Source organism: Aphis gossypii, chromosome 2 (genome assembly GCF_020184175.1).
Source record: "Aphis gossypii isolate Hap1 chromosome 2, ASM2018417v2, whole genome shotgun sequence".
Classification (NCBI taxonomy): Eukaryota; Metazoa; Arthropoda; class Insecta; order Hemiptera; family Aphididae; genus Aphis; species Aphis gossypii.
The window spans coordinates 48,417,416-48,443,890 of record NC_065531.1 but is presented as its reverse complement, the minus strand read 5'-3'; the positions used below and the strand labels follow the sequence as shown (position 1 = coordinate 48,443,890).

Sequence of the window (26,475 nt, the reverse complement as noted above, 5' to 3'; positions counted from 1 at the left end):
ATATCGTATACATCGTAAATAGTGCGTATATTTAATAGTGATGTGCGCTGTGCAATAAGCAGTTCATTGACATTTCGACAAAATAAGGGTTAAAACTGTTAAAACACAAGATTCATTAAATATTTATTGATTTACACTCAGACACCTTGCCTGAACGAACGCCTTTACTGTTTTTGAAGATTAAGTACCTATACTCACCTGGTGGGCCGTATGATACAAATAATAGCCACTTGCATAGTATCTTCACAGCTCCCCGTGTTAGCCAAAGATAGTTATCTTATACTCATATATAGCATTGAAAATACTATCTATACTCAATGTATATAGTCATATGATCTCTAATACATATGGTTGCTGGCGTTATTGCTTAAAATTTTTTTGTATTTATATATTATAATATACACTGTATGTCTATATCTATATGCTTTATAGTTTATATTATAATAATATACATTATATATAGGTTTGTAAAATCCAATTGAAACCTCGGGAAAACTATCGCATGACGTGACGTATTTTAATTTTTTAATATAATTGTTTTTACTTTATTTATTTTGTCGTTGCTTTGTATTATTTATACATATTTGTAATGATATATACATTTTGATACATCATTATTTGAATTTAAGGATGTTGAATTATAATTTAAATTTAAGAATATTAAATAAACATATCATCCGGTACAGCTTGCTACACAAACATTAATTAATATAAGATAACTATTATTGATTAAGTTATTTTTAGATTTAAGAAAATGAATAATCTTTGAAGCTGTATAAACAAAAATTATTATAACAATAGTACATATAATAACTATATCAATATACGAATGGTTAATGCCGCTATCTGTAAATTCATGTACAAAGGCGGCATATTAACATCTATAAAAATGACTACGACAGTCAACACCAGGCTCAGTCACTCACCTAACACTTACTCAATAGATATTCAAAATTGCTGTTAATAATTTTTATAAAGGTAATAAATGTAACTTTCTATAAATCTATCTTTCGATTTGTTTATTATAATATTTCAATATACCTTTTTCTCTTTCAACTAGGTATTTAATATCTACTACACCAAGTCGGACATGATACAGCCGATGACCATAAGTGATTCAAAAGGTAAGTGAAAAAAATATATAATAAATATCTTCTATACATTACCACCTCTTAGAAGGGAAAGACTCTCGTACCCATCCCCCATTTTATATCTCATAAGTCATAAAGTGATGAATTAAAGATACATTACTGAAGGAACAAATATTTAAATACAATTCCATACTTTAACCTAACATCATATTTTTAACTCATTACATATTCTACACATAACACATACATCATGTATTCATGTATAGGAATAATAGATTTATGGTGGTATTATACCTGCAATATTAGAAGTTGGAACCCGAGTGTGGCGACGAATGTTTGGTCTTTTCTTTGGCGGACGTCGACCGTCGTGACTCGTGTCATAAGTTAAGTGGTGTACCTATTAGAAGTTATACTCGTGTATATTGTGGCGTATTTTTTTGATTATTAAATATTAGTAAAATCTTAACCTATTTTTCGTGATGGCCTCTGTACATAGTCTGATAGGTGCAATTAGGAGTTGCGTAAGGGATATCAGTACTCATAATTTTAAAATTAGCACCTTTTTCGTGTTTATGTATCAAAACAACTATACTTACGAAAAAAAAAACCCAAAACCAGCTTGTCATTAGACATCAGACAATTAAAACTTTTAGAATCATACCTCTTTTATTAATTCGTGTACATAGTACATAGTAAAAATAGCACTATAATACATAAATTATTAAATATTTATTTGTTTTTAAAGAAATTTTATCGATGTGATATCCATTATACGATTTACGAATATAAGTTATTAGGCAAAAGTGAATAATTATGATGTGGTTTAACTGAACTCATCAAATCTCTTAAACGGTTCCCACGATCCATTGACCCCAGCATGACCTATGCTAATGTAATATAGTGATATCGTATATAATATTATGACGTATACGAAATACGTATTAGTAGGTATTGTAATCATAAATGTTTTTAGTCTAAAATACAGGTCACCCGCTCGGGTTAGTTCAAGACGTAAAATAAGTGAATAATATTATTACAGCTTGAAAACCGACCAAAAACGGGAAGCTCTTGGAGAAACTACATGTAAGGCGCGTCTTAACGTCAATATTCCGCGTGTGTATAGAAGAAAAATGGTAAATAATTCGATCACACGAGTTTTTGAGGAGAACGTCGTCGTCGCCGCAGCCGCCGCCGCACCTATATACTCGCGCAGTAGTCGTTCGCGTCGTACGTAAATAGAACATAAATATAATACCAAATCCGAAAAGGTCGTCGCGACACGACCTTGTCGCACGAGAAAAAAATTGCGCGTTCGGCATCCCGGCGCGATACTCTCTCTCTCTCTCTCTCTGCGGTCATCTATACGATGAGCTGCATATTATTATATTATGTGACGGCGTTGGGATTTTACGACGTTATATTATATATTATATTATTGTTTATCGCGTACATCGTGTGTTATTTTAAAAAACGAATTTTATTATTATTGTGCGACAATAATCCGTGAGCGCGGGAGTGACCGACGGCGAGCGGGCGGCCGGGGAGGCGTCGCAGACTGCATTCCTCAGGTAGCTCGGGTGCTCGCACACACACACACACGTCGTCAAAACGTAATGGAACGTACACACACACACACACACACACGTATATATACATTACACTCATCATACGGAACGCAGGTATACTATTGTGCTCACGTATTCTTCTGTTATGGGTCCGGCCGGCGCCAACACGAACCCTGTTCCATTAACGACGCGCACAGGTGTATTAAAAATACATATATATACGACGGTACAACAATAATAATATTATTATTATCATTATATATTTTCGAGAGCTTATGGGTTTCTCGTGTGTGTGAACAAGGATAGTTTATATATATATATATATATCGAACACGTACATATTATATTATATATGTGTCGTTGCCGCCGCGCCCGTCCTCCTTTCACCACCGCCTCCGCCGTCGCAATACAATACATGCGTGACACCTGTACAGGTGAGCACCTGTGTGTGTGTGTGTGAGGTGCATCGACGCCGTCGTCGTGCCTGTGTGCGTGCATGTACGACGAGAAGAGTCTAGACGTGCTCGTGGCGCCTACGTATACTGCCCCCTTTCTCTCTCTCGCACACCTCGCGCGACGGCGGCGGCGGCAGGTTCCACTCACATAACTCTCTCGAGGACCGCCGCCGCCGCCGTCACGGCCAATAATATTCACGTGCGCCCGACGTATATATGTATATATAATACCGTATAATAGCTCCTATACAGGGCACCCCGAATGACCGGGAAAATTATGTGCAGCACATATAATAATGACTTAAAAAATACTTTTCGCTCCTTCGTGACGAGCGATTAAAATGTATATTATAAGCGGAGAACGCGTCTTTCGTGATATGGACTCTTGCGGTGGCGACGAAAGCACAAAGGTCGTCGCACGTCATCGATTCACCGTCTGTACACTTTTGAATACCCTGTATACGCCAACAGTCACAGCAGAGAGAGAGAAAACCCGCGGTGAACCTGCACACGGTTACCTACCAGGTGGCCGATTAAACTGTGTACATTCCTCGTGTTATAGGCGCATACCCGATCCATTATATTATTATTATTATTATGTGTACGCATTTGGTATCTCTTGCGCAGTGTGGACGAACGAATAATAAGAAAAGAAAATCATTTATATTATACGAGTAAACTTACCTATGACCGTGTGAGTCACTGCAGCACAAAAGAAGGTAGCCGCCGCGTGACGCCCGGTTTACCTATATATCGAAATAGGACCGTGTTAGCAGTGTTCGAGGATATATTGCTTGACTACCCGAGTGCAGTTGATAAATCATATACACACGAGGGTCGACGAACTCGCGATAATCGATCGTAAATTGATTCCAGATGTCCCTTTTTTATTCGTTACCGTTCAAACATAGTATAGGTATATAATAAATATAAGACTTCCCATTGTGAAGGGACAATATGCGTCTTCGCCCTTTCGGTGCTATTGTGTTAAGTTTATTGTGCATACCTTGCAGGTACAGTATGTTACACCTCGAAATCGAACGAAAATTCCTGTGTGATGATTTACAGTATACGCGCACATCAATACAAACTACATTTTTACACTAAAATTCAATCACCCGAGAAATCACTTATTTCTTAAAAATAAATAAATAATAATAAAATTATATTGTATATTTATATGCCATATCCTTTCTTCTAAAACCATGAATTGTCTATTTAGTTATATTTTAATAAAGTAACTACGCAAAATACTTTGTTACAAATTTACAATAATATATTATATGAACAATAATCCTATGTATTAATTATTATTTGTATTATACATTTCATAGAATTCAAGATTATAATAATTTTAATTTATTTATGGTACAAAAATAAAGCTTATAATAACACATAGATAAATATAAAACCAGTATTTAAATTACATTTTTTTATCTATTTAAAATTCACAGATTTTGAGGGCTGGTACCGAATTGGTTCCCGTTTGAAAAAGGTATTTTATTAAGTTGAGCCGAATTTGTTCCCGTTTAATTACTCACATTTTCCTTCTCAATTTTACAGGCTTAGGACTGTCAACTTAAAAGTAGATTTGGTTAAAAATGTGCGTTAATGTGTGTTATAAAAAAATTGATATAATATATACAATTTTAAATCCTTGATTTGCAAATTTGGAGCAAACTTTCTTCAAGTATTCAATTCACTTAAGCTTCTCATTAATGTACTCAGTCATACAACTTTCCAAGTTGTTGTTATTTTTTTCTTGTTTGCTAGTAAGTTTTCTAGTATTATTACTTCGAAATTTAATATAATTTAATGTCTGAATACTGTTTAAAGCCTCCATAAAATAAAATATATTAGGATAGATAATTTGCTAAACTTCCAATATATAAATAAATATATTGCCATCTTATTGTATATTATACTATAGACTATAGAGTGTAGCCGCGTAGGTACATTTATATTTTATACTATTTAATATTTTATATTTTGTACCAATTATTAAAAACTAAAAATTAACTGTACACAAACGAGAACCAATTCGGCCAAACGGGAATCAATTCGGTTACTCTCATTTTGTGTTTCATTGACGAGTTTGTCTCATACTTTACCAGTGATAAATAGATAAAAGCGCTCACTAACAGGGTTGTAAAACATATTTGAATGTATCATTAAACCTTTAATTATTTTTTATCAGTTACAGTGCAATTATAAATATTAATATACAATCATGTCATACTGAATAATTTATTCTCAATATTAATAATTTCATGGCTATCGAGTTATTTTTAATGTATAAAAAGTAAACACTTGTTAACTTTAATACAACCTAAATATAAGCATTAAATTAATTGGACTTTAAAATCAAATAATATAATATAGATAGTCTATACAACTAGCCACCTAGATATAGGAGTTCTGTGTATGTTATATAATATGATGATTTAAATAAAATATTAGAACCTGTATTTAAAAGATAGATAATAACAATATCAATAATCCTACTGTTGCTAATATTATGTTTTTATATTTATATAATGTATGTGTAATATGTTTAATGCCACGGTCAATATATTGAATATAAATGTAGTATAAATGTCAACTGTATAAATATATAATTAATATTTTAATTAAAATCATAAGATATTAGGTAATCTATTGATTAAATGTACGTATTATAATAATAATTAGTCGTGCAAAGAGATGCTCTTATAGCTATAAAATAATTTTTATTGATCATTTTATAACGATTGCTTTTATTTTCACTGTTAGCTGTTTCACAGTTGTATAATATGCCCTTCTTGTACTCCCAGTAGTGTATAAAATAATCAACTGAAATTTTCATAATATAATTCATTTATAGGCATTTAACTATATAATGGTGGAGGTTATAGTTGTCTTCTCAAATCGAGTTGGTTAGTTTATTTTGCTGAGATGGAAGAATGAGTCTACCCACATGGTCACCACATATATATAATTGAAAGTCCTTGTGCATTAAAATTCACCCAACAGTTCACCCACAGCATTGCGTGCTTAAAGACGCACAACGTGATCAAAATACACAAATCTAAAATAATTCAATTTTATCTCACAAGATTTTCCAAACACACGTAACCATGATATTATTTTTAATTATAAACTAGTCGTAAATATAATATCTATACGATCATTATATATTTATATCTATAATACATGACGGTCACGCATAAATGTATAAATTATAAATTACTTTTATTATTGATAGTCAGTTAAATTTTTAAAATTTATATTGTATCTTTAGTCATCTCGTAAAGGAATTATTTAAGTAAGTTTATAAATAAAATGTCTATCTTTCATAAAATGAACGCTCACAGTTAGGTTAATATATTTATAATTTATCAGTAATATATTATTTTTACATTTTATCGTTTTTAGTAAATATGTATACGCCATCTGTCACCTGTGTGTTTGTATGTTGTTTATGGTTTATTGATCAGTTCTATCTATATACAAACTATAGAGAATAATATAATACATCATAAAACATATTACTATAATACTATAACATTACACTACTTAAACCTATAACCGATATTATAATTTTTTATCAATATCAATTTTAGTTTAATTGAATAAATAATAATCATTTGACTTAAAAATATATTACAAATTAAATATGATATACCTAGATGGCTAGATGTACTATGTACTCGGTATGATAATATTTTAACAAGTGTATATGGTTTTCATTGTTGTACTATTGTCCTTTTGCCTTTTAGATATTATAACAGTGTAAATATTGAATACGTCAAATATATTATATTGTGATAAAAAACGTGTGATAATTAAATGGAAACCGAACTACCCTGTATCAACTTATACAGGATGATTCATTACGATGTTTAGAACTTGTAAGTAGGTATACTTTAAGACTAGGTATATTATTTTAAAAAACTCAAAATTATTATGTTAATTAATGTTGTATAATAGTTCTTATAACAATAATATACATCTACTTATAGATTATAGTAACTATACTTATTAGTTAATATAATATATTAATATTCAGACAACTTTGAAAACTATAAATGTTAATAGTAAATAAAAATTTAATAATTCAAAAACTAGTTATCCATATTTTGATTTACATACCAACACAGATACATCAACGTTTTATTAAAAAATCAACTACTTAAATGGCAAAGAAAGATTCCACATATTTCCTGCTTAACAACATATTATAAAAATAAAATAAACATGCCACATGATTGTTATTTAAAATGGTAAGCTTATAAATAAGTAAAAAATAGAAGTAGGATTACTTAAAAATTTAAAAAATTAGTATTTGAATTATTGTACTTATTATAGTAAATTAAAGAAAAAAATTTTATGTTAGTGCTTGGTGCTTGCAGATAAATTGCTGGTTTAAATTATACAATTTTAGTATGTGCATATCATACACTAAGAATGAAAATAATGAAAAACGAAAAAAAATATGGTTATTAAGTCCAACTTAAAAATATTTTGTTTTTAAAATAGAAAAGGAAGGTATAGGTATATCATTAATTTTATTAAAATTATTCGATTAGGTCTCAATGTTATTTAGAAACTTATAAAATCGTATTTTGTGTCACAGAATAAACCTAGAAACCATTAAATAATATTATGCCGTGTTTGACTTTTTCACATTATATTATATTAATAATTAATATATTAAACCCTTATATTTAATTATAAACAATAGTTCATTGATGAGCAATAATTGCCTGTTGATTAAACTGATTAAAACGATGATAAAACTATGATAAAACATCTAAATTTTTATTTCGAAATCATTAATCAGTATAGGTATATTATTGTACCTATCCAACGGGTGATGTCTGTAAGTGTGTTACATTGGTAATTGATAATTGTTACACTATACTGTTTTAATACATAATATTACGATTTATAATAATTGGAATTTTCACTTTCTTAAATCAGAATGAAAAATTAGCTACTATAGCTATATTATATCGAGATCATCATGTTTCTTGTATACGGTATACCTATATATAAGCTGTGAAATCCGTAAATGGATAATTTATTTCTCGAAACTGAGTCCCTCCCACAAACCACCTCAGATAATTAGTATTACAACCAAGTACTTATATAGACCGAACTCAATGGCGGCACCTCTGCGGTAATATTCGAATGCCCATAATATTATATTATATTACATTTTTTTTTTTTATTTCTCATATACTACGACAATGGGACTATATTGCTAACCGTGCTACAATAGTAATAATAATATAATAATGATAATAATGGCAATAATAATCATAATAATAAAAACCGAATGGTGAATATAATATATTATATTAGTATACGTATTATGTTATCCCCACATCACACCCCGTGATCTACGGGGTTGGTTTGCTGCAGCGACTTTAATATTATTTTACACACTGCATGTACAGTCGTTGTCGTCGTCGTCACCGCCGCCACCGACGCGTTTTCTGGGAATTCGTTTCCCTTGTAATGTGTTTTTACGACAGTCCTTTTGTCGGCCTATACCGATTGGCGCCTGCGGTGGCGGCGGCGACGACGGCGGCGTCGACAGTGTCGGCCGCCCGCGGAGGTCCCTTTCAATATTCGCAGCAACTCCAGACCAGATGTGTATACGTACGTCGTGGTGTATGTGTGTAATATGGGTATGAGTATGGGTGTCGGACTTCGGTCATATATATAATACGTCAGCGCTCGTGGGTGTGTGCAGTATTTGATTTTTATACACACATTTTGTACCTATGTACGGCTACGCGTTACACCTATATACCGATACATAAATTATGTGTATATATGATGGTGGGAACGTACATTATATATAATATGACGGCACCCTCTGCAATCCTTGTGACTATCACAATATCGTTAGGTGTTATTATATTGTTGCGTATAATAACGATGAGTGTTTAAAATACAATATAATATATAAGTGCGTTAATATTTCTGTCGTGAGAAATCGTGATGATTTTACTTACGCATCCCCTCTGATCTGTCATCTACCACCGCCGCTGCATCGGGACGTTTCCACCACCAAAAGTTTTTCTATTCGGGCAATTCCAAAATCTTTCTTGGTTATAAGGTTTGAAATACAATAGATATGAATCGTGCAGGGATGTAATATTTTTAGATTTGGCGCCTCGTCGGAAAGGGTATATCAAGAGATAGAGAGAGAGGGTGAGAGTCGAGAGAAATGGCCAGGAGTATATATAGAAATGACATAGAATATTATTTATAATTATAATAATAGACCGAATAGAAATGGTTTACATGTCATTACATCATAATAATTGTCCGTCCTGCGGCCTCCGCTGCATTTGATCATGTTACACCTATACAATTTCAATAAGGTTAAACACGGTTGTAACATACCTATAATTTATCCTGATTGAATTTTCATTTTTACTAGGTGTACTGCTGATATTAAATAGAAAATATTGTCTTGGGAAAAAGAAAAAAAGTACTAGAAAATAAGGAAAAATTCACCCCTTCGGTTCTATAATATTATAAAAACATTGAAGATGCGCGTGTATCTTACACGGAACGCATTACAATAATTTGTTGGCGGAAAATCGTTTACGGAAACCTCCCCACCGTTAACTATAAGACGCTCACAAAACCACTCACCGTACGTAATATTATAATAATATGCATATTGCGTATTATACTACCGGACGTACGCATCGCGCGGGACGCGGTGTGGGTACACCCGGGTCGTCGTGACCACAGCGGCGGCGCTTACACCCGCGATAATTGTTGCGGCCGCCCACCCCCTCGAGCCGGCATACACGTCGCGTACATTTATAATAACACGTATACGCTTAGCCGGCCGGTCCGTGGGAATGTTAACGCTGCGCGATGCTTTCGTCGACCGCGGGCGTCGTCTGACGGACTAGGTTGTTTTTATTTTTTTTCCACTTTACTAATTTCGACCTCCACGGCCGCCAAAGACGCGGTGCGTGTGTCGCCTTTATAGCTCAGTTATATAATACACTTGTACAGGTGTGTGCGAGCGCATTTATCAGTGCGGCTACTCACCTATACCTATAATAAGAAGAGAGAGAAATTAACATTTTTTGGTAATATTAAATAATAAATTAATCCAAAAAGTTATAAAATATAAATACTGCTTACATGACAACACAATAACTGCAGTGACACCGTTATCGCGCGGACATCGTACTATGTCGTTATGCTGCCCATTCTTATCACCCACCACGAGTGAAGCAAAAAATGTTTTTCCAAATTTGACCGATACAAATACAAATAAAAGATAGAGGAGGAGATCCGATAAATATATTATTTATGACAAATGTCAAAAATGTGGCAAAAAAATATTGTCTTAGAAGTAAATGTTAAAATTCTGATAAATTATTAATACTATAAATTAAAGAATTTCAATTATAAGAAAAATCTGTTCATGTTTTAATCTGAACATCGCTCTTATCAAATCGATGTTTATTTTATTTATAATATTCTCGATATTAGGTAGGTATATGATCATATTTTGTATAGACATATATAAGTTGTTTATTATAGCGTTTGATAGTAAATACCCACTTAAATATTTTTGTGAACATTTTTGTTTCTCACAGCAATATTTAAAATAATATCATATATCTACCTCACCACTTATGTGTGCAGTGTGTGAACTGCTACAGGTAACATATATATGCATGCAATATAGGCGGTGTATATACAAACTCCCGGTAGTTATTTTACTATTATAAATATGATGACGATTGCAGCAACGACTATTAATACCATAATAATATTGTCTATCCTGAGGGATTGTGTACAAGGAAGAGACCTTAAAATAGTTCCATTGCCTATCCTTGAGAATAGCTATATACCTATACCTCCTAGTCACAGCGAAGCGCGTTCTGAACTGCACTTGCCGCAGGACATCTCTTGAATGACATAATTATTGGTCGTTCAAATAACGTTTTATTAATGACCTCTACCGAAAATATACGTTATTATTTACTATAGTCCATACTCTATAACATTTTATAATAATCACTTTCAAAACGCGTTTTTGCGATCAAAGTATATGTTTTAAATTATTACTATACCTGAATCTAGGAGAAAAAAGCAAATGAAAAAAAAGCATATAGGTAGATGTAGCAAAAAGCAATATGCAGTATAATTAATTTTTTCCCAACACCATATAGGTCGATAGACTTCAAATAATTTAGAATACATTTTAAAATGTAGATATAATAGTTACGGCTGGCTTAAGTATAGTAATAAAGCACAATTACACATTCAAGCTTTTAATTAAACTGTATGTAAGTAGGTAACTACTACCTACACCCAAAAGCATAACTAAAGAATTTTTGAAAAACATGTTGTGCTTTTATCGATAAAATAATTTGATATGTTACCTATATAACATATTGAGTAGGTAATAGTTAAAAAAACTTTTAATGGGAGATGATAAAGGAAATGACTACGAAAGCTACAAAATAACCAAGTATATTTTACGTATTTCTCTGATGAAGTAAAATATTGTTAGTATGGTATTTAATTTAATATCGAATTAATCAACGTATTTGAAAAAAAAAACAAAAAAAAATATTTCGATTGTTTTTTTTTTCATTTTGCTTTGTTTCCTATATTACCATCTATCATAATAGTTGGATACTGAATTTTATAAATATATTTTAATAATTGTATTATTAGTTGTATACAATTAATATAATTTTAATTAGTTTTCGGGAGCTATATAAAAAATGAAATGTTACGAATCAAAAAAAAAAAAAATAATGAACTTTTAAAATACTGATATATAATATTATAACAAAGTATTGAATAAACATTTAGAAACAAACATAGCTAGCCAATAACCACTTAGTGAACCATCTTACGGATTCTATAGAAGGTAATACAATTATGCGTTTTAATTTTTAATATTATTCCAGTCACAGTAAACTTTTGAAAAAAAGATTTCGCTAAAAGAAAAAGATGAGTTATCGAATAATATGATTTTTGTGTATCTTCATAAATCATAGATACGCTTTTCATTTCGACGGAATTGATGAAGTCCCTTTAACCCTATCATTTATCCATTATCGTATTCGTATACGTATTTAAAATGAATGAATATAAGAATTATAATAGTAAAAGAAAGTGCTTTGGTAATTAGCACATTAACATACTATAATATCATTTAAAATAATTCATTTACATTAATAAATCGTAAAGACAGTTTTATTCAATGTTATACAAAGTATACTTACATAACATTTATGTCAAAAAAAGTCTTGGATTAAAAGCAATTTGTTTACAAGAAATATGACGTGTATATATTTTGTTATACTATGTTTGCTATGCATATCAGTATAATATGCATTTGTGACAACGTTATAATATCGATCTATCATTATTATTCTATTGTAGTCTATGTAGAATACCTACTGTTTGTTGTTATAAACAATAGGTACACCGTATACATAAGAACACAGCGAGTCAAATAAACAAGCAAATGGTTTATTTCTTACGTTCGTGTATAAACGGGTACTGTGTAAAATTGAATAAGCTTGTATGTTTTTGTGAAACTGTTTGTATTAGTAATTTAATTTCAATGATGTATATCTCTGGATAACACAAAGCGGATCTATATAAACAATGAAAAACACACCTCTATTCATCCCTAAAACGATAGATTTTATATAATAGCATGTTATTATGTTACTTTTTTCCCAATGGTTAACTATGTTTAAATTGTGCTGAACACTAAAAAGTAAAAATTTTAACTTAACTATCGACAATATACACTTACGTATTCATTGACTATTCTACAATTATATATAGTATATTATATGAGTATTAAGTACATGACATAGATTATATAGATACACTAAAAAGTAAATACATAAAAATATTATTACGTAGTTTTCGAAAATTCATAAGACCATTATAATCAGAACAATTCTACAAAATTAAAAAAATTCTGAAATATTTTTTAAACATAAGTATACTTATTACAGCTTTTCTAATTTTAACTTTGAAAGTTAGTCTCATGTGATCTGTAAAGACGTACAACTGTACATTATAGTGTATAGGTATATTATACATAGATACAATTATAGAATAAAATTGGAATAGGTGTAGGTTCAATTGTTTCAAATATAATATATAAAACCATAAAGGATACAATTTACAAATTTCTTTGAATATACCTATGGGCAATACATTCCAATAAATTATTTTTTAATAGATAATATTATGTATGCTATTTTAAATTTATTAGTTGTATTATTATTGGTTTAAACATTTTTTATTTATAATTTTTCATGGAATACCTATTTTGTGTCTATCGTATAAAATATAATGCAACAACAAAAAAGGTTATACTATAATATACGTTGAATGTTGATATTACTAAAATTGTACCCACATTACTAATTTTAAACTTTTACGCACTATAATAGTTAAATTTGATTACTACTTTCTGTTATTGGATTACTGGAAAACTGGATATTCTTTTTATCTTTAAGAATAATTAAATACAAAATACTACGACAATGTGTATTTTTGAATCAGGTGGCATGGAAATTAATTTTCCCCGGAGCGTTTTTTTCTTTTCTTCCACTTAACGTAATACAATTATGATAATTATTCGGTCGTAGACTTTTAATAATTTAATATATATAATTATACGAGTATATGTATATAATATAGAACATCCCGCAGTATAGGGATTAGGGATATTATACTATCTCTATGAGTTATAGTCATAAAACTGGTCTGTATTTCAAAGAGAAAATTCCACTCATACCCATCAATTAACCAAATAATAAATATTACAGAGTGGATAATAATTTATAATCTCTATAGTGTGCAAAAATATTTTGTTGAAATATCGTGTTTACATTATTTTTCAATCATCAGTGCTCTCTGCAGAAACATTAAATTACGCATATAAAAATTATTATATTTTAATACCTATTATATATATATATATATATATATTATATATAATAGTTATAAAATATCTATATCTGTATCATAATAATAATATACGTATTACACCTGTAGGAAATTTTTTTTTTTAGCATCCACATCTGCCTGTGAGTGCCAAATGGTCAACACACCTGCATGTGGGATGATGTACCTATATACAATAATTAGCCGGGAATAAAAGGTATAAACTTACAGAAAAACACACCCCGGCGGCCCGTGTAAACGATTTCCTGGGTTAATTAGACCACGCGCACACGTAAAAAAGTGATGAAGAATCATGATAAAAAAAACTGGTCCCTGCGACATCGCAATAGGGATAGTATTATTTCCTTTGAATCAGAGCCGGCGTTTCATTTATACACCTATCACACACACACATATGAGTATAATATTTAGGTAGTCTTATACACCAACACCATAATGAAACAATTACACGTCTATACACCGAGCGAGACGCCTACTACTCGTCATTTTTTTTGTGGTGGGGTGGAGGGTCATACGGGCAATGAGGGTTTGTATTATAAATTCAAGGATGTCACCGATTACTGATAGGATGTATTATAATATATAGTGCATTCACATTACACACTGCACACAGGAGGTAACACCGCGCTTACACGCGTATAGCCAGGTGTATAAGGACTAAAAAACAAGGGGGAAGTTGAGGCACGTCGCACGTGCCGTCCCGGCGATACGCACCTGGATAATATGTGTGTACTTGCGTTTAGTTACACGAACATATATATACACCTTATATTATAGTAAGTAATTGCAATCAGCTGCGACGAAACGATTATGATATTATACATGGTGTATCAAAATAGTAGCAGGGAATCGTCAATTTTTAACGGTATCCGGGGATCTATTATGTGACACTCATAAATTATATCACACACGTCTCTACTAAATATATAATACATAACTACATTAATATAATATGATGTGTAACGCTTCTATCGATTTTTGTCAAAATTGAAAATATTGCACGTTATGCCTATGCGCTTATTAGTATACATATACAGCGATATTCCCTACAAAAGTTTAAATGTCTCTATAACTTTTTTAGGCACACTGTATGAAGTTTTTTGTCTGTTTTAAATATACATCAGATACCTAAGTCCAAGGGGTGCCTGTTTAGTTCACAGATAACATTGTCGAATATACCACTACTGCAGTTGTATAGTAGGTATACCTGGTATATAAAGATACGGATATCCCCAATTATATTCGGTTAGGTACCGAATAAATTTTTCCAAAGGACGAAATTTATACGCACCACACCCGGTCTCCGATACATGCAGTCTTACATAATATAGGTATTCATAGAATAGTCTTATTACAACAATAGAATAACGTTTAATTTCGCCGACGACAACAGTTGTTGTAAGTTATAAAACTAACAATATTATAATTTAGTATCGTTACGGTATTGTTTCTTCGGTTGAAAACGAAACGTGGTAACCGATATTATATAATATGTATAACTATTATAACTATATAAATATGTGTATCCCGCGCATGTGGACACCACACGTCAAGCTGCCCGTTACCGATGAGATCCAACCGTTTTCTTTCACGGTCAATTTGTTCATAGAGTTCGTTATAATGTATTTATGGGTTACGCGACTATCGTTTTTCGGACGCACTCGCGTGTATAACTCCCGCATCCGCCGCGAGGAATCACCCCCGCGTGGCCACGCTTGTAAAATTATCAAGAGGGTTTGAATTGTATGTACAAGTATAATGTGTTCGTCAAATATGTTATATATAATGTACAAAGACCAACGATAGTATATAATACTTAATACAATTTCGTTACAAAAACAAAACACTTTAAGCCTTAAATTAATTTTAAGCTATTATATAAACGAGCCGAGAAGTCATAGCCAACCAACTTATTATATATACACACTAATACACAAAACGTTTAAATTTTAGTGGTGGAATGCGTCCTGCGAAGGGATACAAATTAATTCATTTAACGATAATTTAATCTATAATTAATAATCTATTATTCTTCCTAAAGGTAAGTACGTCGAACAAAGTTTATATATCTACGCATACAATAAATATTCAACACGTATAAAATTCTAAACTAAAATTAATTGTGTTTAAATTCCAATGGGCACTGTCTATAATCTATATGCACGATAGTATTAGTATCCTTTCAGACTCAGCGTAATTATGTTAAATATATACTTAAAAAATTATTCAAGGACCATATAAACTTCTCTATCTATTCATCCCTCCTAATAAAAAAGGGTTAGTAATAACACTCTCCGATCACACAGACGCTGAGTACAAACTCACGCACGCTCGTCTAAACACATGCGTTCGTTAAATGCTACACAGGACAAATTATAAGCGCCTCGTTATTGTACTCGTAAATGTGTATTGTGTATTTTTGTTAAACGTATATTTTATATGTTATTTATATATATACAAATATGAGTTTGAATTATATTAGAATACATATTATATGAATGCGTGTTATTATTAATACTCAGAGCGACCGTGTTTGTATAGTCCATTATATAATATACGTGACCCCGAAACCATCTGGGCCACCCCAAGACCCACGTGCTCTTCGTTTCGGTGTAGTTTCAGTGTAAAAAAAAACCGCCAAGATAATAAATATCCACGTCCTTAATTAGAGTCCGTTTGTCAAATGTCCGGTCTGTATGTGTGTGTGTGTGCGTATGTATATATTATGTGTAAAGAGCGAACACGTTTAAACGTTTTTTTTGCAACGCCTTATTGGTCCCAGGCCGCCTGCAGCGGGAGATGACCCGCGCTGTCGCAAAACAGGAAACGACCCTCTCACGATACTTTTTCTTCTTCGCTGCATATACATTTTAAAAGACACGTCACACGTGCATATATTATATATTATTCAACCAATAATTTTTTCCTTGATCATAATTTCGAATTTTATATTCAGTAAATATAATTAGGTAATTCATTCAAAATATCTAAATATTCTAAACGATATGTTAAATAATTAAACCATATTAATATACTATAATCATAATATAACTTCAATAATGTCGGCATTTTAAGTATTATATTTTTTTTATTGCTTTTAGGTTTTTATCATGATGCAATAAATACTTATAGATATAATTTAAGAATTAAAATAATAACGTATATATATAGTTATTATAAAATAAAATAAAATATAATTATTCATTTTAGAGTGTTATTTAAACTATTTAGGTACTTCGCATTTTGTTCAAAACATAGCTATTTATATATATTAAAATAGTTTGAATTTTGAATTTTGATAGTGATAAGTAATATTTTTAATTTTCTAGTGTTATAATATATTTTGGTATTAAAAAACTAATTTATAAAATAAAATAGGTAATATATATCCAAATAAAACAATTTTTTTTTCTACAAGTATTTTGTTGATTTGAAATTTTGAAAGAAGAAACCACTCTTGATATTTTAGTTTACACTATGATTATAGTTGCATACGTATACTTTCATGTACTATAGGTATTTTGTTATTCCCGTAAAAACGGGGTCATGATATATTTTCAAAAGTTAAAATAATTTTAAAGCTAAATAATATTGTTTTTAAAACAAAATTCCATAGTCACAACGTGTTGAAATAGAAAAAAAATAATTGTTCTAAAAGCTAGAACGTGTCATTTTTATAAATGTGTCAACATTTTTTTATTTTTACTTTTTACACACGTATAAAAAAATTCAAATCTTTGTTGAAATATTTTCTGTCAACTCGTTGTCAAACAGATTTTAAATATAGGTATATCGGTAAATGTACTAAGTATATGTTTTTGGCAAGTAGCAACAGTAGAACTACAGTTAAGATTGAATCAATGACACAGTTATGTATTTACATCGATTATGCACCTCTATGTTTATAATGACAATATATTATTGTGTTAAATCTAATAAATTATTTACAAAATATTAAATATTAGTAAAATTAAATAACTAATTAACGGAATATTATTACGTTTGCAGAAAATTTATCCTTAGGAATATAGACTGACAGCCCTTCGATCTTCGCTCAGAAACATTCTTCAAATGTAATGATTTACATATCATTGAATTTAAATTAAACACGTCATTAACAGTAATCGATGACTACTTGACACTTATTATAGGTAATATACAGCTACGTGATTTCCTTGCTTTCACTCATTAAATTGTGGTGTAATTTTTTTGAGTTCATTGCTAGCATTATAATTTTAGACATTTTAGATTTTACAGATTTACAAATTATTTTATAGTATTGAAATTTGGAACATTGAAGAAAGCCGTCAATGTTTGTACATATATTAGCAGAGTATGATTTATAAGAAAATGTAACAGATCATAAACAAAATAATACCTACCAATGTGGTAATATTAGTAATATTTAAATAGAACAAGACATAAGTAATAGGTACGCCAAGTTCAGTGTAGAATAAATTCAATATGGATATACCATAGTGCCTGTAGCTACACACACAAAATACATTTTTAAAAAAATTATAAATTCTATGACGTGCAACTTTAAATACAATACAGAATCCAATTGACGGTCATGTGATCATTGTCAATGTCACATATCTAAATCTAATAAAATGTACCTATTAATTATACGTAATAAATTCAACATAATATACTCTCTTTATATACATTTTATTGAGAAATTGAAAACATACTATCTACCTAAATTATCATATAAATAACAATTATTAAATTAAAAATATGAGAATACTATTTATACGAAAATGTAAAATATAAATTATTCGCATAATATATATATAGACTAAGAAATTATTCGATTGAGACATATTATTAAACATCAATATATAATACATAAATATATTCCTTTCATGAGTTTCAAGAGTTTTCACACTAAAAACCCCGAGAATTTTTGAAATTCCAAATATTAAAGAGTTAGTTGTAAATTGCTTCGTATACACATTTAACACTTATTTTTCAACCAGACGTTTTCTTTTAATGGTTTTGAGATGTTTTGTATTTTAATAGTTCACATTTTATAGTAAGATATACAACATTTTATAATATAAAGTATTAACCCATATAAAATTATCTCCAATTAATGTAAATGGCAATTAGACAAAGACCTGTAAACGATGATGGCAATATTCATATTAAGAGGACACCACGCCTTGTCAGATTAATTTTAAAGGAGTTGAGCCAATTGATATTTTTGTAGTAATAAGAAGATGAAAAGCTATTGGGACATAACAAAATAATATAGGTATCACTTTATATGGATACCATCGATGTACCATGTACGTAAAAATAATTTTAGGGTGGTCTTTATTTTGTAAATAGGATATGATTTAGCACTTAGCGATCTTAGCGGCTACTATTAAATAAGTTTCTAAAAAGGAACTTGCAAAAACCGTCTTAGGCACAGCCGCACAGAAGCCAATAGGTAATTATTTCATGATAAACGTATAGGTATCTAAAACCTTAAATTATAGTTGTTTTAATTTTATTTCAAACTTAATCAACAAAAATGAGATACTGAAAAAAACTTCATAATAACCATAGATAAATCATATGTGATATTATATTATGTTTATAGAAATATAAAAATAAAATATAAGAATGTATATAAAAATACTTATACCTACTTAAACTAAACAAATTATATTATAACCAGTACATACAATATGTACCTATTATAAACATAATTTTTATGATGGCTTTTCTCTATTATCCAAAATACCGAAGTTACTGAAAATATAATATTATTATAGCCAGTATTATATTAGTCAATACACTGCAATTCAAATCATCTATGATAAATGATTATGTCAAATTGTCAACAGACTACAAAATATTAAAAAAGCAAATAAACTTGTGGTCTTTTATATTAATGTTGTTATATGATATAACTGACGTAAGTCGACTGTAATTTCTAGGGAGGTGTGCGGTACACTACCCCCTCTTATAGCCTATTTACGCCACTTTACGCAGTGCCTAGGTACACATATTTTATGTCAATTGATTGTACAGACAATGAGACAACATTAGTGTTGATAAACGATATCAAAATATTGTATACACACATGTTTTTGTGTAACATACGTTTATAATATTATGTACTATTTTGTTTATATCAATATAATATGTGGTTTGTGTATGTTTCGGTATTTGTAATGTACTAATGTGTATGTGTATGTGTATATTATATTATGCGTGCGCGCGCGGGACGGGACGGGGACCACATGTTCAAACTGAACAATGCGGCGGAGACCCGAAGACTACCGCAGTACAGCGCGCTGCTGACCAGTCACCAGTACTGGTCTAGAAGACACTAAGACAGCGCGTTCGGTTGACGGTTGTTCAATAAACGTTTATTCTTCTTACATCGGGTGTTATTCGTATTGCCCTCGAAGTGCGAGTGTATAAAAATAATATTTTATAATAGTTGTTCGATTAATATATTTGTGCACCGACTTTACTGAGTTTTATTATAATACGTATACATAATGGTGACTTCGCGCATAGCATTAGAAGGACTTTTGCAAAATAGACTGACCACAGACATCTGCAAAGACGCGTTAAGGATGCAAGGAAATACAGCGGAATTGTTTCATTTATGTAAGTTGTAAACGATTATGTCCGTATATATATATATATTAATGTTGATTGTTAATGATAGAGATGTCGACCATTGGCCAAATCCGAGTATACTATAATTGACTATTTAGTACTAATATGTTATTTATTATGTATATTTTATGTTACACAATACACGTGTTCTTAATAATAATTAATAACGAATTGAATATATATTTTTTTTTTCAAAATTTACTTGAAATATAATATTATTTACATAACTATACAGTTAAATATCTCCATTATGACTTAAAGAAACGCTATGATAGCAATAATTTTGATATCATAAAATGTAGGTATACCTACTTCAACTTCAAATCTCTACGGATTATTAATTAAACCACGTTTTGCTTTTATTTTTAAACGAAATTTTTAAAATAGAAATTTTGTTCATCTTAAAGTTTAATAAAACTACATCATGCATGTATTATTCAAATAATAAAATTATATATATCTAAATATTATAAACACCACCTAACTACAATCGTCAATCATATTATATGCATCGTAAATTCATAAAACTCATTGAATGACTTATCACTAAAATGCTTCATTCACGTACCTACATCTAATAGAACATTAGATTTAGACCACACCTAGCTAGTTCTAAAAAAATCCAAAACACCCACGCAGGGATTGATAGGGTAATATAAACTTACACCTACGGAGTAATTTTTATGAATGAATCTTCATTTAATACAAAAAATTCTATTGTTGTAAAAAACTTAAATAATACCAACATTGTTTATGTTACATAAAAAAAAATACTGTATTGTATTAAATTTGCATACATATTCGAATACGGGGTGATAATGTGCGTAGGTCTACACTAGGAAAACTACAGTCTAGATGATAATACGAACTTACAACTAGTGATATACCTATATGTATATACGCATATATACACTACACATATTATTAAATATAAAATATTTTACATATTAAATTATTATGTCGTCGAAATATATGATGATACGAACCGTGTACGTAATTTAATTTTATATTTACAACATATAGTGTGGGAATAGGTAGTACTATACTTGAGTCTTGAAGTACTTAGGTACATAATACTTAATTACTCATGAAGGATCATTATTTCTATTAACTTTTCATGTTAAAACAATATCATAAAATTATAGCTGTATAAATACATTACAACAAACAATTGACAGTGGTCAAATGTCAATATATACTTAAGTTTAAAAGGTAAAATATAAAATTGATGAACAAAAAACCGGAGAAATTTTTTTTATATAATATATAAATGTTGAGTAAATACTTCTACCATTTATTTTATTTATAAATTAGTTGATTTATATTAATACGACTTCGGACTTACCTGTATTAGAATCTTATAATGTTTAAGTTGTTCTATATAATTTAATTTTAATTTCGTGTTGAAATCGTATATGATGATAAACTGTTAAAAATAAAACATTTTAAATGTTTAATTAAATTTAAATTATCAATTACCTGCAAATAATAAATTTACATACTTACAGTAGCGTACTTAGAAATTTCCTAGGTTCAAAATATATATTTGTGTTTTGAATCTTCTTATAAAAATAAACCACTAATTTATTATATTATGATTTATTATTATATGACTAAGTCATGATTAAATAAGTATTATTTAATCAGAACACATACAAAATTGTTATGAAATCGGTTAGTCTTAAATAATACTTTTTAAACACCAAACACGATTACAATTGAATAAATTAAAATTAAATTTCAAATCATCAATATTTTTAGTCCATACCACGGTTATCTACTAGTAATTAACCGTGGTCCATACTGATCAGGTTTTAAATAATTCGAACGAAAAGTATACCAAGGTATAATAATAATTGTATAAGCAACTTTTTTTCTTTTTTCAGTTATAATATAAAATGAAAAAAAAACCAAGTGCATAAAAGGTAAAATTAAAATAATGTAGTAAACACCTACAAGTTTACAGATTCCTGTTACAAGTAGCAATATTATTATGATAATTACAAATTATAGCGTAAAGAATATAACAAAAACAAATACTCTATTTTAAATTATTATCAATTGATTCCCCTTAACCGACAGTTTTAAGTTAATTTTATTAGACTTATTTATTTGAAAAATACGACTATACAACGCAATTATTTTTTAAATAATAATAAAAAAGATAATTGTAAATTGTGTAGTCTTAGCTAATTTCAATAAAACTACATACAAAATTTATAAATTAATTCGACACGAATTCGTTAGTCACTTATAAAATTACCTAATTAGATATTATTATAGTTAATATTTCAGTAAATTTTGTAAAAACAGAGACTGATGCAAACCAGCTGTAGTTCTGCATTACGTTTATTATGTGTTTAATCAACGAGAGTTGTTATAATTTATAAATATATACAGAAATAACGTATTACAATAAGTAATAACTATATTAAATTAAAATAAAACAAAACCACTATTTAGTAATATTTATACTCATTATGATTCAAAATATAACGTATCCAGTAAATTAATAATATACGTTTCGAAACACTTATAGCAGCCTTTGATGAGGCAAAATTAAATCAAACCTATATCGCGTTATATCTTATGGTTTATACTCATCATCTCGGTATGGTTGCTGCAGTGGTGGAAAATATCATAATTTATGATATTTAAATGAGATCCAAAATCGGGGCCAATACCTCTACACCGGGGGTCTTCAAACTTTTTTTGCAGCGGGCCACATATTATTTTTCAAAAATCTAGTGGACCGCATTCGTAGTAAAAACATGTATTTTATACAAAAATTCAGTTTTATTATTACAATTTTTATGATTACATTTTAAATTACAAATTATTATTATTATTATGCTCGATCCACAATCGATTACGAACTAATACAGGCAACAGCCGATATTTATATCTAGGTATAGGTAATTTAATTTATTTTATCGCATACTTCCGATAGCGATAACTCAACCAATTTTATCGAAATAGAAAATATACATGCTAAATTTAAAATGTGATCACAGGCCGCATATTATAACAGGGCGGGCTACGGGTTGAAGACCCTGCTCTACCTTACAACCACCGGAATTTTTATTGAAGCGACTGATAGTGATTACTGATTACGATATTTATATATTGTACGTTTATTCCTGCAGTGTGTGCATTACGCTTAATTTTTGATACAAAATTAAAATAGTCCAATTCATGGAGCTTTGATGAATTAACTCATTTTCCATCTCAACGATTGGCCGACTTATGGAAATTTAAAGTTACTTATTGAAAAAGAGAAACTTGACTTTTATTTTAGGTATATTATGTATAATAGAAAAATATTGATAAAAATAATGGAAAAGAGTAAAATAAAAGCGGCTGTGGTGACAATAGGACACGTGAAATAAATAACAATAGGTATCTATCAACCGACAACTGACTTATGCAGCCAGGTGTTCAATAAGTTTAAAAATCTTAATTACCGCATGCATGTTTTAATACCTACATGGACCAATAACAGTTAACACTTTTATACGTTTATAATATATAAAATATTTAATAACCATTAACCACATTAATTTTATCATAATAATATCGTTTATCAGTCCCGATTTTAATGACTCGATGACCGTTTCCTAAGTTATCGAAAACACCATGTACAAAGCGTATTTTAAATATTATTAGATATTTAATTTAAAATATATTATAACGAAGTTTTTTTAACGTTTTACAGACGCGGGAAAACATCACGCAGATGACACGTCGTCGTCGTCGTGTGGAGCAGAAACCGTGACGATCAAGCGGGAAGCGCATACGCCGACGACCGACCAGAGCGAAGATTCCGGCGTGGACGTGTCGGCGGTGGCCGATGGCCACGACAGCAGTCGCGGGGCGTTCAAACGAAAACGGTTGGACGATTCCGACGACGGAGACGGGTGTCCGACCGAAGCCAAGTTCAGCAGGACGGCCGAAGGTGCCGCGACCAGCGTGCTGCGGTCGATCAACATGGACACCAGCTGTACGCCGTTCAGGCCGTGGAGCTGCAACGAAGAGTCGTCGTCAGAAGTGGGCCTCCGGTTGTTCCACGACATACGCAACGTGGACAGGATACTGACGCTGACGCAACAGCGCCGCGGCGGCGAACAGTCCCCGCGGTTGCCGCCCCCGCCGGAACCACAACCCTTGGATCTGACCAAAGGCCACCGCGGGACGAGACCGCCAGTCGACTCCGCGACCTCGACCGTGGACGCGGCCGCTGTGGACGACGAAAACGCCACCGCCTGCAGATACGCCACACCGTCATCCGCGACGGTCGCATCGTTCCGCTGCAGTACAGTCGCCGAAACCACTGCGGCCGCAGGCGCATCGACCGCCACCGGAACGACCACCGTCGCGGCCACCGCCACCGGATCGACCGCGGCTACCGCGACCACCAGGTACAGCAAAAACATGTCCAGGGCCCGGAGGATCGAGGCCAACGCTCGGGAAAGGTCTCGGGTGCACACCATCAGCGCGGCATTCGACACGCTCAGGGCCACCATACCGTCGTACTCCCGAAACCAAAAGCTGTCCAAACTGTCGACGATCCGGATCGCCAGTGCTTACATACTGACGCTGTCCCGACTCCTCGACATGGACTACAGCGCGGAGCAAGACAGCCCGTCCGTGGCCGAGTGCGTGGACAACGTGACCGGAATCATACACATGGAGGGCAAGGCGAGAAAGAGAAAAGACGATCAGTAATTATAACACTGACATCGATGAGGTCTGCAATATTACTGTACACAATATCGTCAATAATATATTTTCTCATATTATAATATATATATATTATTATTATAAGCAATAAATATTAATATTATATTTTTGATCGTGGTCGGTTATAAGATGGTATTCAAAACGGTCGCCGAGTTTATCGCACGTAAAATATTTCCGTCTACTGTCAAATCAAAAAAAATAAAATAAAATAACGAAGATTTCGATTAGTACCTGTACGTGTAAGACATTATATTTTAATATTTTTTTTTTGGAAATATTGCTCTTACTTAATACCTCGTAACAATTTTCGACCGTCCGTCTTTGTATGTATTGTTGACCATCGTTCGGTCGTAAAGCGTACAATACATCTCGATTTGAGTTCGAAAGCGTTGACGAGGAGGGTTGTACATAATAATCACGACTACTAGTCAAAGCACACGGCGAGAAGACTGCTGCTGGACGAGAAAGAGTGAGAAGAAACGTATGATTTAATAAACATATCGTTTTATTCATAATATATAATTATATTATAATCGCGTTGGAGCGAAATTTGTAAATAATTCCAAGGCAGCGACGACAGATCACACTCCTACCCCCTTGGATACGGCTCCGGTACGCACAACGGACCTTTTTCACCCTCGAAGATCACACAAGCCAGACTCTCGTGATCCACATGTTAAAACACATGGCCAGCACTTGTCGCGTAAATATAAGGCTGTAATATATATAATATTATATTGTTATTACGACGAGTACGCAGCCCTAGTGCCTATATTGTATATGCGTTGACCTATAAAAATAAAAAATTCAACTGTACACAATAATATACAATATTATATACTATTATTATAATATGTTGTATATTCATAAATAATATTGTACTGCACGCTGCACACCGAAACACGACATTTTGTAACAGTTAAATTAAGCGTGGTATATTGACATAATAATATTATCAATATTATTTATAATCGTAAATTGTAATAATATAAATTATAAATTATGTACTAGGTATGT

At 31.1% G+C, this 26,475-nt stretch overlaps 1 protein-coding gene across 2 annotated transcripts; it reads left to right on the top strand.

Annotated features, from left to right (window-relative positions):
- The first annotated feature begins 797 nt into the window (after nucleotides 1-797).
- LOC114120450 (transcription factor ATOH8) lies at nucleotides 798-25,977 on the top strand. 2 transcript variants are annotated; one of them, XM_050200446.1, is made up of 3 exons: nucleotides 798-978; nucleotides 1,061-1,124; nucleotides 24,434-25,977. In XM_050200446.1, the coding sequence occupies exons 2-3, from the start codon at nucleotides 1,091-1,093 to the stop codon at nucleotides 25,441-25,443; spliced, it is 1,044 nt and encodes a 347-aa protein (XP_050056403.1). In that variant the 5' UTR covers nucleotides 798-978; nucleotides 1,061-1,090; the 3' UTR covers nucleotides 25,444-25,977. The 2 variants fall into 2 exon arrangements, with proteins under 2 accessions (XP_050056403.1, XP_027838157.2); XM_027982356.2 differs by lacking the exons at nucleotides 798-978; nucleotides 1,061-1,124 and adding an exon at nucleotides 20,366-20,706.
- The last annotated feature ends 498 nt before the right edge of the window (nucleotides 25,978-26,475 follow it).

Bases quoted from the DNA above. Each gene is read 5' to 3' on its own strand.
- LOC114120450 (XM_027982356.2), top strand. From the start codon at position 20,595: ATGGTGACTTCGCGCATAGCATTAGAAGGACTTTTGCAAAATAGACTG. The intron at 20,707-24,433 runs GTAAGTTGTAAA...AACGTTTTACAG, and splicing joins AGCGGAATTGTTTCATTTAT to ACGCGGGAAAACATCACGCA.